Below are 14336 nucleotides of genomic sequence, written 5' to 3' on the forward strand. Positions count from 1 at the left end.
TAGCTAAGATAATAGAACAGGACAGACGACTGTGGCTTAAATTTTAAACACTAATGTTGGACAAACAAGTCTGAAAGAAGAAATAAACGGCTTTGTTGTTATTAGCCCAACAACTTAGGGTTAAAACACGAATCGATCATCCACCCTGTGAGCAGACGCACCTGTAAATGAGGGAAATTAGAGCATTATTTAGATAGATATTAACGTTCCCAGCCCCCCCCCCCCCCCCCCCCGTGACGTGTCTTTGCTCCCTGTACATTCAGCAGCTCCGTCTCCTTGCTCAGGCCTTATTTATGCTTTACACACCTTTTCTTAATAATCTCCCCCTCTCATCTTTCAATTTTCCCTCCTTTGCTGCCCTCCCTCGCCGCGGCCCCTTTTCTTCCGCCTCGCTTTAGGCGTTTCACCTCCTCACTATCTGCCCCTCCGCCCCCCCCACCCCATCCGTCTCACCTCTTATCTGCCGCTCTATATTCCTTCAGCCCTTCCTTTCCTCTCCTTCCTCCCTTTGCCCTGCACCCCCCCTCTGTGAGCCCTCCATCGCTCCTGCCTCCTTTCCCCTGCCCTCCCCATAACTGAAATTAAGCCCCGTTGCGGGGGGGGCTGCTCTGTCTCCATCTCCCACCGAGTCCCCATCACAAAGCCACAAGAAACGGACCTTGAAAACACAAGATAATGCAGGTCAAAGCTGCGGTGGGTCCGGCGCCGCGGCCAGGGTGTATTTTTGGACCCCCCATTTCTGCCCCCGACCTGCTGCAGCCAGGCTGTGTGTGTGTTTTCCCTCCTTCCCTCCTCTGTCTGCTTCACTCCATCCCTCCCACACTTCCTCCTCAGACAGGCATTGTCGCAGTCTGATGGCGAGCAGGTCTGCAGTGATTACCGATGATTAAAGTGTCTAACAAGTCTACATTTCATTCTGATGTGATGTGTGTGTGTGCGTGTGTTATGGGGGTGTGTTAATGTACCGATTGCGTGTCTCTGGGTGCGTTTTGGCCCACAAAGCCGTCACTCATCTGCAGAAAAGAAGCTCAGCTGCAAGTCCTGAGTGGTAGAGGTGTGTGATTAATGGGAGTTTTGCATTGCTGTCTGTGTGTGTGTGTGTGTGTGTGTGTGTGTGTGCAGCTTGTGTTTATAGATCACAGCGTACAGGAAATACACTCCCCGCTGTTTTGCACAGACTCTTTGTTGTGCTGCCACTTGGACCGTTTTACCAGTAAATTGGAACAGCCAGAACCTGCAGCTCATTTCAGCCTCCAATCAAGTGACCGAATCAAATCTGTCGTTCTGCCCGGAGAACAAGAGAGTCTCGATGTTTCATTGTTTGCTGTGTGTGCGTTAAGGCTTTTTTTTATTTTTAATAAAGTGTGACGTGTGAGGGTGGACGTTGACCTTTGGGTTAGGCTCAAGGTCAGGTCCCTCCAGTGGATGGAACATGCCTGCAGAGCTCGGTGCATAAAGAAGAGCGCGCTCACGTTTTCAGCTCAGAACAGAAACTCGTTCAGTTCTACCTGTAAAATAATGAGGCGCTCCCTTGGCAACGTGAAAATATTGTTATGGTTGAGTGAACGAAAGGATGCTGAGTTTGGACCCAGAAGCTCAGTCAGGAGGAGGTGTCTGCGCGGGTTCCTCGGTCTCGTGTGGAGGTGCTGAGCCAGCGTTGGAGACGCACAGATTCACATCGGACGCGGCCGCCCAGGCCATCAGAACAACTCCATGAATTATAAAAGCGGCGCTGCTCCACCGGGGCCGGAGATGGAGGGAGGGAGGCCTCACGCTCCCGCCTGGAGGGAAGCAAAGTGGACGGAACCACAGAGGATGTTTGTCCTGGAGCGACGGAGGAGGCGCGCGTGCACGTTTAGGAAGGACTTTGCATCATTTCTAAATCTAACCGGCTGTGCGAGCATAATCCTGGATTTCGGCTCATCTCTGGTCTAAAGACATCATACTGTAGCGACATCATACCGTTGAGCTCCGCCTGCACGCCGGCGGCGCTCAGACCTCAGCACAAAGAAACGAATGGTCACTTCCTTCCTTTGGCACCGACTAATGTGCGGTTTGGGCGGGGGCCACCCTGCTGGGGGCCGCCACGCTGGGGGAGTGTGGGGCAGTGAAGCCTATAGAAGAAGGAATGGCATTAGGAGACGGCACGAGGCGGCGTCCATCACTGACCACGGTCAGACGCGTCGCCACATGACGAGGACGTAGTTGAATTTGATTTGATTCCCCCAGAAGAACCTGTGGCTCATCTCAGTGTGTGTGTGTGTGTGTGTGGGGGGGGGGGCTTCAGAGTCAGTGTCCATACACGAGTAGTTTCATTCTAGCAGCATAAAAGTCTCTGTGCATCTGGAGCGTCGCAGCAACTGTGACGTAAGCGTGAACAGCCGTCGTCTCCGAGACCTTCGCGCCGCTCCACGCCGGCGTCCTTGAAGCTCCACGTTCCTCAGCCTCTTGTCAGAAGTGCTTCCAGAGTCTCCACCAATTACAGCACCAAACGCAGCGGCAGCCTCGGAAACCGTCCTGAAGGAAGCGCTCACGCTGAAAGCTTCTCCAAGGATGCCTGACGCCCCCCCACCCCCCCACACCTACCCAGCCTCTTTATCTCCTCTGTGACACAAGTGTCTATATGTACCTTCACAATTCGCAGCCTTGAGAGACCCGGCGTGATGGATGGAGGCAGAGAAATCACATGGATGCGTGTGTTACTACGGAGGAAGCAAAGGAAGCAATCGGAGCGGGAAAAGCGGAGAACAAAAGGCGGAGCGGCGCCGGGCGCGTAGTCGAGAGGAGCAGAGCGAGAGAAGGGTCAATTATTCAGGAGGAAAGAGCGCCCTCAGATCTCAGGAGCTGCTTTGAATGTGTCTGCATGGCAGCAGCTGCTAATAACTGCTGGATTGATGTGCCGGGGGTCTCCCCTCCGCCCCCCCGCCCCCCCGCTCTGGTGTCAATAATTACTCCACCAGCTCAGGCTGCTGCTTGTGTTCGTTAAGACACATTCGTAGGTTATATTTTAAACGGGCGACGGGTTATTTTAAGAAGCGGGTGAATCATTAATGGCGGCCTGAGCCGGTGTTTTCTTTCCTCTTTACGTGAGAGCGTTGAGATGGTCGTCGGCGAGGGTGCCGAGGTTTGATTAGGGTGGGCGGCGGTCGGGGGGCCTGAGCCCAGACTGCTCCACTAGGTTGGACGATGTTCAGTACCAACCTGACCCAGACTGGATCCTGCACCCCCCCTTTCTCTTCCTCGTGCCTTTGTTCTCTTCCCTCGCTTTTGTTCTCATTGACAGAGGTGTGCCAGCGGGGGGGGGGGGGGGGGGGGAGGGGGTTAAGATGGGGTTTTTGAAAGCGAACTCCCCGCCGTGGTCGACTTCCTGCACGGGCAGCGGCCGAGCCCCTCACATGCTGAGCTACAAAAGGCAGCAGACCAGAACGGTCTCAGCTTAGGAGAATTATTTGTCAAGTGGTGTCAGTTTCTGATGAAGAAGCATTAATATCTGTAGTCACTTTAGAATAGAGCCCAATATAATGTGGGTCCTTGAGGGTTGTAATCCAGCCGTGTCCTACCTCAGAGAAAAGAGGAATCCCAGGTGAAGGTTACCTGGTAGGATAGAAGTCCCTGGAGGACTGGATTCAGCCCCCCCCATGAAACACTGAGGATTTTCTCCTGTTTGGGAGAGCTGATAACTCAGTGTTGTTTTGCAGCATCCTCCCTAAATAGAAAAAGCCGACGTGCAGGAATTTTCAAACGATATTTAAATGTGCCTCACAGATTGCGTTGCTACGCTAGCATTAGCAAGATTTCACATTGGAACATCTGCTTGTTTTTTCTTTGTTTGAGAACTGAAACGTGGCTGTTTCCCTTGTTATTACCGTTTAATGGCCGCGTTACGCAGCACCGCGAGGGGCAGGAAATAAGCAGGTGTTTAGCAGGAAGAGGTCAAACAGAATCGGACTATATACAAAGTTTTAAATGGCTCATGGACGTTGTTTTCTGTAAATTAAATTTAAATTTTTTAGCTCCACTTTGAACAGCACTCGAACACTGCGAATCCAGCCTTGTTTTGGATAAACAGCTCCGCCCGAACACATGATAATCCGGCGCCCACGCGCGCAGCCTGTCCATTATTGTTATGGTTCATTATCCATGTATGAATGCGGGACCTTTGTCAGAGAACACGAGGGAAGGAAGGAAGGGAAAACGAAGGATGAATAATGAACGAGAGGCAGTAATTGCGTTGAGTGGGCTGCAGCAAATGAGAGGCGAGCGCACGGACAGAGCTGGAGAGCAGATGTGGCCGATCAAGCCTTTCATCGGGAGACACAATTAGAGGTTCACCTTGAGGGAGATGGACTTTTGTTTTTACAGCTTGTCACAGGGTGTAATCACACCCCCGCCGGATGGATGGCTTTTAAAACTGGCCGACGCTAATCTGACCTCTCTCCCGTAACGCCGTTTAACATTTCAATATTTAACGTCGTTTGTTTCTTGTAAGAATCTGAAAGAATGATGAATATTTTAGCTGCTGGTACTCTCAGTCACGTCCTCAGCGTATCGGACTGGAAGCTGCAACATTCTGTAGGATATGTGGCCTCACAGGACCCGTCCCAGAACCAGAGTGGCCAATTACAGCCCCAAAACAAGTGGTCCTTGGAAGCATTTCACCACGCTAGCGCTAAAAAGTGCCCTGTTACATTTATTTTATGCAAAGTATGTGGTTGGACGAGAGCGGCGGTGTAATATTCAATGGTGTCATCCATATTTCTGTTTGATATTTAAGCCTCTGTGGATGGAAAGAGGATCTCAAACCACACAGATCAATCAACGAAGTGCATGCCTGTGGAACAACCTGGCAGCAACCCATAATGCTTTGCGAGCGACTTAATGAGAAGTCGGGGGGGTGTAGGAGCAGCCAGGACAATTGGAACCAATTGAAATAATCCGTAAAAGGAAAAAAAGGCAATTTTCAACCATTTTTTGGAGTTTTCTGGAGAGAAAAGTGACTTTGTAGAATGAATAAATCGCACTTATATTGATGATAGAGGCGATTTTTCCCGTCCTTTTAACGGTGTGCGTTGATTTAAAGGGGACGTGTGGCGTGAAGCCCTGACGCCCATTTGTAGCCCCCCCAGCTGGGCTGTGCTTTGTTTAAGCCTCCTCTGAGGCCACTCATCTCTTCATCATCTCCTCCGCCACGACCTGCCTGCCCCTCCCTCTTCCTTCATTTATGTCATTCAAGCCCCCTCATACAGTCTTTACGTTAGTTTCCCCGGTTTTCCACCCCCCCACACGCTTCTCTGAGCGTATGCTGACAGTGAGATGGGGGGGGGGCACCCAGCAGGCGAACTGCTCGGAGGGCTTCCTTTAAGTAAAACATCCATTTTTCAGGGCCGCTGTTGCCAAGAGTGAGCTCAAACGAGCTGCTGGACGCGGTTCTTTAGCACCGCGGCGTCCCGTGGAGACGGAGAGGCACGTGTGTGTGTGTGTGTGTGTGTGTACATGCACGTGTGTGTGAAAGATCAATGAAAAACCATCATTTCCTGCATGTTCAGCCTGTTCAAACTCTACATTTTACCTCGCAGTTTGGGCATTGTCGGCATTATCATGACCAGGCGACTGCGGCTGACCTCCAGATCCGCTCCCAATGGATGCACGTAAATAAATGATAAATAAAGATGAAAGACTGCAAGGACCCCCCCCCCCCCCCCCCCCCAGCACCACCACTGCCACCAACCCCACCTTAAATAAAGGCAGAGCACTTTCGATTGAGCACAGCTGAGGCGAAAGCTCGGGGAATAAGCTGTGAACAGGAAAGGATAAATATAAAAAAGCTAATGTTCCTCAATTTTCTTCAAGCCCGGAGTCGACCGCGGGGGGGGGCGGCAGACGACTCCCGGTGGCGTCGTCGTGGCGGCAGAGATGTGCAGCGTTAGCCTCTTTCCTCCGACTGCCTCAGCACTTGTTCCGCCCTCAGTCGTCCATTTTGGATCGAAAACCCTGTAAAGCGGGCCCTTAATCGCGCCGCTAACTCAATCAACGGTGACTCACCGGAGATGGCGTGCACGTGCGCACGCATGCGGGGTCGCTCAGCGTGCACGCGCGCGTGTGCGTGGACGAGTAATGAGTTCTGGTGCAGAGGTACGGATTCAAGACGCGAAGGCCCGGCTCGTCCCTGTCGGGGGACCCGACTCGTCTGGGGTAAATATACGTTGTGCAGGTGGCATTTAAAGCTGCGCCATTTGGTGCACGAGTAATTTATCCTCCTGATGAGGCCGATTGATTACCCAGGGGAGGCTTTTTAAGGTCAGCGATGATGATGCTGTGCTGACCTCATCGCTTCCAGGAGAGCTGGATTCTGCACCACTTCAGCACCAAAGAGGGATTTTTCTTGGGTTTTCCTCTTTAATCACTTTGACAATTAAGTGATGGTTCGAGTCAGCAAGGCGGTAATTAGGCATGGATTTCTGAAGGGTGGATGTAAATGTCGATACTTTAAATTATATTGAGATAAAAATGAAGTCCGTGGAGGCCAGTAAAACCAGAACAAATGTTTCTTTTCCGGGTGTGTTTTTAATGGATGAGGCGGCTCTGAAAGAATCCCCAGGTTTCCTTTTAACGCCTCCGCTCATGTCAGGGAGGAACAGCGGAGGAGAGGTGGAACTTTCCTTAAAAGCCAGTGGCGCTCCTGTCTTCTCTTTGATGGGGGGGGGTGAAATGCGGCGTGCTCGTTTCATCTCTTATATAAAAAGATTAATATCGCTGATGTGAAAAGGACAGAATGTTTAATTCTGCTCGGTTCCTGTTCACATTATACGGCGTGAATCTTGTCCGAGCTCTTCCTGTTGGCTGTTTTACTGTTATTTCCCGATAACGACGGCGGGAAAGGTGTGAAAGGTGTGAAAGGTGTGAAAGGTGCAGAGGTGCAGAGGTGCTCTTCCCCGCTGGACTCCCCCGGCTCTCTTTGGCGCCTCATGAGGCAGAAGGAGCAGCGAGCGAGCAGGAGGGGCAGAGAGGGGAGGTGGGGATGGTGGTGCTCCGGGAGGCGGGACAATGAGAGCCATCAGTCTTTCTGATGCACTTTTGCCACATATATGTTCGTCCTGGGGGGGCACTACGTCTCTGTCTCCGCCTCGGCATCTTTCCCTTTGTTGCCATCATTTCCTCCGTCTCCTCCCACCACCGCAGGTTATTGGATCCCCTCCCGCCGCCTCCTCCTCTGTGTCTTCTGCTCTTCGCCCTCCAACCTCTCTGTCCTGTGCCACTAAGTGGACGGCTTATATAACAACGTGACCTGGAGGGGCCCTCTCACCCAGCCACCCCCCCTCCAACCTCCAGTCTTCTTCTGCTGTCAACATAACAACATAAAGTAGCAAAGAAAGAGGAGCAGAGAAGAGAAAGACTTGTGTGACACGGGCCTAATTTCCAACGAGCAATCTGAAGAAATCGGGAGCTTCCCCTTCAAACTACCAGACATTTTATCGTTGTTATTTGCGGCTGCAGATAACAAGCCATGATCCTGCTCCCTTTTATCTCCTGGCTATTTACTCTGTCCCACATCCACTGTACCTCTTTATCTCCCTCCCTGCGCCCCTATCTTGAGCCCCCCCGCACCCTCACCACTAGCCCCCCTCTAAATATAGTCCCTTTGAAGCGTGGCTGTGTTGTCTCTTCCTGCAACGCTGCAAGACAAAAGTCTGTCATCTCACATCTGAGCGGCGAGACTAGAAAGCAGATAAGATTGATGGCCCAAAAAGAAACAGTGGTTAAGAGAAGTGATATTCATCTGCCTCGTCCTGCGTGTCTGTGAGTGAATGAGACGCACCAAAGGGGTGTCGGTTTTTATTTTTTTTAAAAGGATGACAGAGGAGGACAGGCTGCAGGAAAAAAAAGGAAGAGCGAAGAAGGTGAGACAAGATAGCTTCTTTGTTATTTGTCATCCACATTTTATGACAATAACAATTTCTCTGAAGATCTGACAGCAACGTATCCTCACTGTATGTCCACAGTCATTGTGCTTGTGCCTGCATGTACATGCACATGCACACAAAAGGCAGAGCCGTGACCGTGGCAGCGTGTAGAACAGCGTGTGTTTGGACACGGGGAAGAATAGGAAGTGCGGAGGTGAAGGAGTAAAGCGTTGCGCTTCAACCCAGTACAGCGCAACAGCCCCACCTAGTGGCGCGAATTGGTCATTACCCCGTCCCCGACTGAGCAACGAGCGCAACCAAAGTAAAATCCACATCCCATCAGCTCACCTGCAGGAGTCCTCTTAATGACAACTACTTTGCCTAATTACACTTGTGTTATTTACAGGATAGGTATACTTTAGTTTAATTGACAGCAAAGTTACGCAGTGTTAAGATGTCGTCATCTCTGTCGGTCAGTGATGTAAACTCAGAAATATATAATTAATAAATGACAGTATTAATGACAGTAAGATGATATTACAGAGATTATTGTACCATTGTGTACATCGCACACGATTACTCCTGGACACGCAGCAGTTGCAGAGGGGCTTTGCTCCACAGAAGTCTGGGCAAAAAATCTGCTGTTGCTGACCCAAGAGAGCCAGACCATGTTTCTAAGACTCAGACCACAGTCTGTGAGGCCTTTAGTGGAGCAACAGTGCTCCTCCACATGCACCAGAGAGAAGAAACGTGCCTAATCACGCTGGCGCGCGCCATAATGAAAATGTGAAGTAGTGAAATGTGATTTTGCAGATTAGTTGTACAAACGCACAAACGCATGAAGCAGCAGTTACTCCGGTCAAAGACAACATTTCCCATAATTCCATGCTCTCTTGTGTGCTATTCCAGGTTACGGAGGGAGGGGTACACGGTGCAGGTCAGCGTCAACGACTACCTGGACATCTACTGCCCGCACTACAACGCCACTCCGCGGGGGACGCTGGAGCGCACGGTGGCCGAGCAGTACGTCCTTTACATGGTCAGTTACCGCGGCTACCGCATGTGCGACCCCCAGCAGGGCTTCAAGCGCTGGGAGTGCAACCGGCCCCACGCCCCGCACGCTCCCATCAAGTTCTCGGAGAAGTTCCAGCGTTACAGCGCCTTCTCGCTGGGCTACGAGTTCAACGTGGGCCAAGAGTACTACTACATCTGTGAGTCTAATGTGGAGCTCTAATGCTTCTGAACAAAAGAAATCTACTTCTGCACAAGTGCCGCGCAGCGTGAGGTCCCGCCGTGAGGAAAAATTAAGGAAATAAACCCCAAGCTGTTGTTGACATGGCATCTTATCACATTTGCCGCTCACAGTTGGAAAGCGACCAGAAAAAATGGCCCTCTGGGGACCATTTGTTGGCATGGGGCCTCCACAGGTGGCTCCTTCCTATAAAAGCGATGGGAATTCTGCAAACGGGCCCATTAAATTCATATTCAGGCATTTGTGTCTCTCTGCACATTATAAGATGGAGGCGTAGGGAAGCTGCAATGCATTCTGGGTAAAAAACAGCTCTTTTTGCAGGGCCTTAGTTCCTCAAACGCTCAGATCCATCCCAGTTCTGCCGGTGATTCAGGCCGCAGCGCTTTTATTGTGACGGATGGAAACAGCCTGAAGACGCCGCACATCCCGCCTCCGGCCTCCAGCGGCCGCCACCCACACGGGTCGCTGATGTGTGGGGCTGCCGCTAAGAGATTCAGGAAGTTCCGCTGAGGACGGGCAGCCGCTCACATTCAGCTCGACTTCCACGGCGGATGTGCGGCGGCGCCGGCCTGCAGCACGCTGATGCTTTTCCTGTCTTATCTGTCTCTCCCTGTAGCCACGCCCACCCATCACCACGGCCACAGCTGCCTGAGACTGAGGGTCTACGTCTGCTGCTCCACGGGTGAGACCCGGCGGCCCTTCCACCCCGCCTCCGTCCCGCTCCTTTCGCACCGCTTTACCCGCCTTCCTGCGTCGATTCGCCGCCATTTGCCCCACGCAGGGACGTGTGTGGGGCACATGGGGCGATACTGCCAGGCGCCGCTGTTACGGCGAGGGTTCGAGGGTTCGATAGCTTAATGTGTGTCTCGGTGTTATTACGCTCTCCCTCTCACTGACACGCTCTCGTGAATATTACACAAAAGATGTAGAATAAAAGCCCCTAGTCTCAGTTTAAAAGCCCCCCCCCCCCCATCTTCTACCCCCCCCCCCCCCTCCCCTGATGCTCTCTACAGAGCCTGTTATTTTTACCCCAGCAGCCCTTTGATCAGGACACCCCACGTCGAATGCCCCCCCACCTCTAACCTTGTCAGCACTAATACGTCCCACACTCGGGCCAGTGTCAGCCCCTGTGTGGCCATCAACACCCCCCCCCCCCCCCCCCCCGCCCGCCCTGCCATCGCCTCGTCGCCGTCCGTCTACCGATCGCTCGTGAATGTCTGCTCGCATATTTCACATTCTGCGTGTGTGAGTGTGTGTGTGTGTGTGTGTGTGTGTGTGTGTGTGTTGTGTGTGTGAGCATGTGTGTGTGTGTGTTGTGTGTGTGTGTGTGAACGTGAGTGTGTGTGTGTGTGTGTGTGCGTGCGTGTGTGTGTGTGTGTGTGTGCTCGTTTTTGCCACTGTAGCCTGTAAAAGATGAGAGAGCTTTGTGAATATTCTTACTCACAGCTTTTCTTTGACTTCTCCTAATGCCCCCCCCCCCCACCCACCCACGCCCCCCCCCAGCTGCGTACGCAGAGCAGAAATCAAAGACGTATTATAAACCCGGAGCACGCCAGAGATTACACGTGCACTTTAGCGAGCCAACGTTCCCGGCCTGCTTTGAAAATGTGCCGATTCTGAATTGAATTCCGGGTGTGATGCGATCAGGCGGCCGGAGTTTTTCCCAGAATTCCTTCACTGGATCCAGGCCGGCTGTTGAGCTGCACTTGAGCGTTGCCTAACTTCAGTGTCTTTCTGCCCCCTCCACCTCCCTCTGCCCCCCCCCCCCCCGGTCCATTTCTCAGTTTCCCAGGCAGATGATGACTCCAGTCAGACTCCTCCCGACTACACGGTCAGACCAAACATCAAAATACACAACATCGGTGAGTTGCTCCACGTGACCGGACCGGAACACCAGCCGGGCGGGTCTCCGTATTCGACTCTGTCTGTGACTCATTTTCCCAGTTTGCAGCAAACAAATCTTTATTTTAATCCCTTTGAAGCTTCGGGAACTTTGGTTTGAACAATGAGTTGCTGAAATGTGACGCAGCCGGAGAGGCAACATGGACTTTGTTTACCCGCATCTGTGGGACAAGATGAATGTCCCAGGGTGGATTCTGGTCTTTACCATCACAACAATACTGCAATTTGTGCCCACGATTTGGACTTGAGAGCCCTGATGAGAGCAAAAGTTCCAGAATCCGGTCACACTGCTGCTCCTCTGAGCTCCCTGCTAGCATGAGTCCTGACGCTGATGCGGGTAATAAACAGCCAAACACGATCACGAATGCCCACTTGGCTTAAAAAGGCAGTTTTTTGGTTCACCTGGCGGGCTTTGTCAACGTCGCCCGGCTTTGTTTGTCACTTCAGAAGCGGCTCCTTTAGCTGCCGGCCAGGCTGCAGCATCTGAGCAAGCACTTCCAGAACCATCGCTCCTTTTAGTACGGAGCTTCCCAGAAAAGCTGGGGGGCCAGAACCATGTGGACTGCTAGTTCAGCAGCCTCCTTCACAAAGGAGGTAAAGCTCCAGGGACATGTAAGGGAGCAGGATTACACCCCCACATCCTAAAAAGAACTGCATCATAGCTCTTTTTGGGGTTATACAGGGGTTTTGTCAGGGCATAAACACGTTTAAACTGGTAATTGTTATAAATTTCAGTCATGTTGCAGTCCTGGACGCACATGCACGCAGACAGCTGAAGCCTTTAGAGCCTTAAAGACTTTAATCTAAAGTCAGCAGAGGTCTCGTAAGAAGCGGAAGGTCGGTGTTTACCGAAGGGGAACGCGCGTCAGTGAGCCAGTCACTTGTTACGTAAACCCTTTATTTTCTGCCCTTCTCGGTTCCCATCTCAAACAAAAGCCTCTTGCCGGGAATGGTTTTGCGTGCTCGTTGGTGGGGGCTGTGGGCAGCCTGTGAGGAGGGCTGAGGGGGTGTGACCCGCCCCAGCCGGGAACAGAGACCCGGCGAGCGATAAGAGCCATCAGCCATGAGCAACTTTGCAGAGAAGCACAAGAGCGAGAGGAACAAAGTGGTGAAGGAGGAGGTAACAGAGAGAGAGATGGGCAGAAAAAGGCAGGGGGGGGGGCAGAGCGAAGGAGCTCCGTGGGCGAACGGCTCAGCAGTTACTCAGGCCTGAGCTCGTCTACAACTGAACATAACAGACCGGTCGTCAGAAAACCAGAGGGAACTCCTAAACCTCTGGTTTATCCCTCCAACGTTACCCCCGGGGGACCAGAGCGGCCCCTGACCCCCCCACAGCTCCACCAAGGAGCCGTCCCCCGTCCATCCGTCCCTCCGTCCTCCTGCCTCTGCGGAGCGCCAAGATGGTCGTGAGGGATTCTAAAGGCAGGCGGGACCAATCGTTCTTCCCGGAACGGTCCGTAATTCCAAATGAAAGCAGGAGTTTCTGCATAAAAACATGAACATGAGGCGTAAAAGGCAGAAAATCACACAAGCCTCCGTTACGTCCCTCTAAATCTTTGGTGTAAGTTACCTTCTGCAAAAATACAAAACAATAATTAAGCATCGGGGATTTTGTTTGTGCTGCTAAAGGACAAATATTTACAGTGAAGATGGAGGCCGATCAATACTGGCGACCTTAATGTATCGGTACTGAGCTGCTCGCTCTCTTCACCTTCAGGAAAATGTGGCCAGAATTTAAGAAAAACACTGAGGCAACAGTTATCTAAACGCTGCCAGAGCCCATTTTCGGGGGGGGGAGATAGTACTTTTAAATGGATGTCGGTCATTCGTGAGACATGAAGCCTTTTCCTGGGGAAGGAGCGGTGATGAACGGCCTGAGGCGAACGCATGGCGAGCTTCCAGCCGGGGAAATCATCGCGGACCCCTACGAGAGGCCCTGATTGCGCAACGTCACATGAAACCAAAAGCAATTGACTTCACTGTTTTACAATGCCTGGAAGGTCTGCGTGGGGGGGCAAACGCTAGCGTCCAGGCCCGCCCACGACCACGGGGTCCCCAGTGGCCCCCCGACGCGGAGTGGCTGCACCAAATCCTTGTTGATGGTCTGAATGCTGGAGCTCAGTGCTGCAATTACATACGTCAGTGCTCTCGAGGATGTCTTCTGCCATGACTGCCATGGGGGGGTTTAATCATCACAACCTGCTGTTTTAAGTGAAATTATCCTCTAAAAAAGCCCTGAATGTCTTTGTCTGTGCCTGAGAGCGCGCTGTCGTCGTATCGATGCCGGCTTGAGTTCACAAGGTTGGCGCCACAGCGGCGTCTGCCGCGGGATTAATTAGCTTCAAAGCTAGCCGCGGACGCTGCAGACCTCTGGAGATGGAGTCCATCCGCTCCTGCTGCTCACCCACGGCGCTACAGATGGAACGCCGATTTATCCGAGCAGACAACCTTTTCCCACTCTCCAGGATTCTCGAGCCCGTGCTTCTGAACTCGTTCTCAACGCCCGGGGCGTCTTTCTGTGGACAGGAGCGCCGGCCCGGCCCGCGTGTCTGTTGTTGTAGCCGATATAGACGAGACGAGCCCGAGCCTGTGTTGTCGGAAATTGATCGCCGCGTCCCACGGCTGCGCTGTGATGCTAGGTGTCGTATACCGCAGACCTTTGATAGCTTGTTATGGCCCGAGGCTCCCGGCGTCCTCACAATTCCTCTTCCAAGGGCAGCCTCCATAAATAGCAGGGATTTGTAGAGGTGCGTGTTCTGTTGGCGGCCGCTGCAGCTCTCCACGCCCACCAGCCAGTCTGGAACAAATCACTTCAGATGCACGGGTTTGTTTACGCGGAGGTGAGGACAGCCGAGGAGGCCCACCTGAGGCGGGCAGCGTCCTGAAAAAGACGTCCGCTTCGCCTCCCTGACGCGGGTTGGTTGGATGGTTCGGCTCAGACCTCCGCTTTTCATCAGCCGACTCCAGATTATGGACGCGATCGTTTATGAGGGGGCAACTTTTGAGGGCAGAGACAGAGACGGAGGTTGGACATAAAGACGCCTCAGTGGCCGGTGGACACGCTGTCACTAAGCCCCGCCTCCTGCCTTTATTTTAATCAGGACTCCTCGTGCATCAGGCCAGTAAATCTGTGGTTAGATGGAGTACTACCAGTCATTAATGGCACAGTTCGTTAACCACACTTACTCGAAGAATGTAGAAGAATTGTTAAATGTCCCCACGTGAAAGAGGCTGTTTTTAGTGCCGTTCGGTCCAACGTTATTTTCCCACACTGGGAAAAC

At 52.4% G+C, this 14336-nt stretch overlaps 1 protein-coding gene across 1 annotated transcript in view; it reads left to right on the forward strand.

The window, feature by feature from the left end:
- The window catches only part of efna3a (ephrin-A3a), a 39964-nt gene that overhangs the window by 22890 nt on the left and 2738 nt on the right, over nt 1–14336 (forward strand). Inside the window, exons 2-4 of the mRNA XM_057021702.1 lie at nt 8811–9112; nt 9770–9835; nt 10938–11015. Coding sequence (XP_056877682.1) covers nt 8811–9112; nt 9770–9835; nt 10938–11015 — 446 coding nt within the window. The remainder of the gene's footprint in view (nt 1–8810; nt 9113–9769; nt 9836–10937; nt 11016–14336) is intronic.

This window comes from Takifugu flavidus, chromosome 21 (genome assembly GCF_003711565.1).
Source record: "Takifugu flavidus isolate HTHZ2018 chromosome 21, ASM371156v2, whole genome shotgun sequence".
Classification (NCBI taxonomy): domain Eukaryota; kingdom Metazoa; phylum Chordata; class Actinopteri; order Tetraodontiformes; family Tetraodontidae; genus Takifugu; species Takifugu flavidus.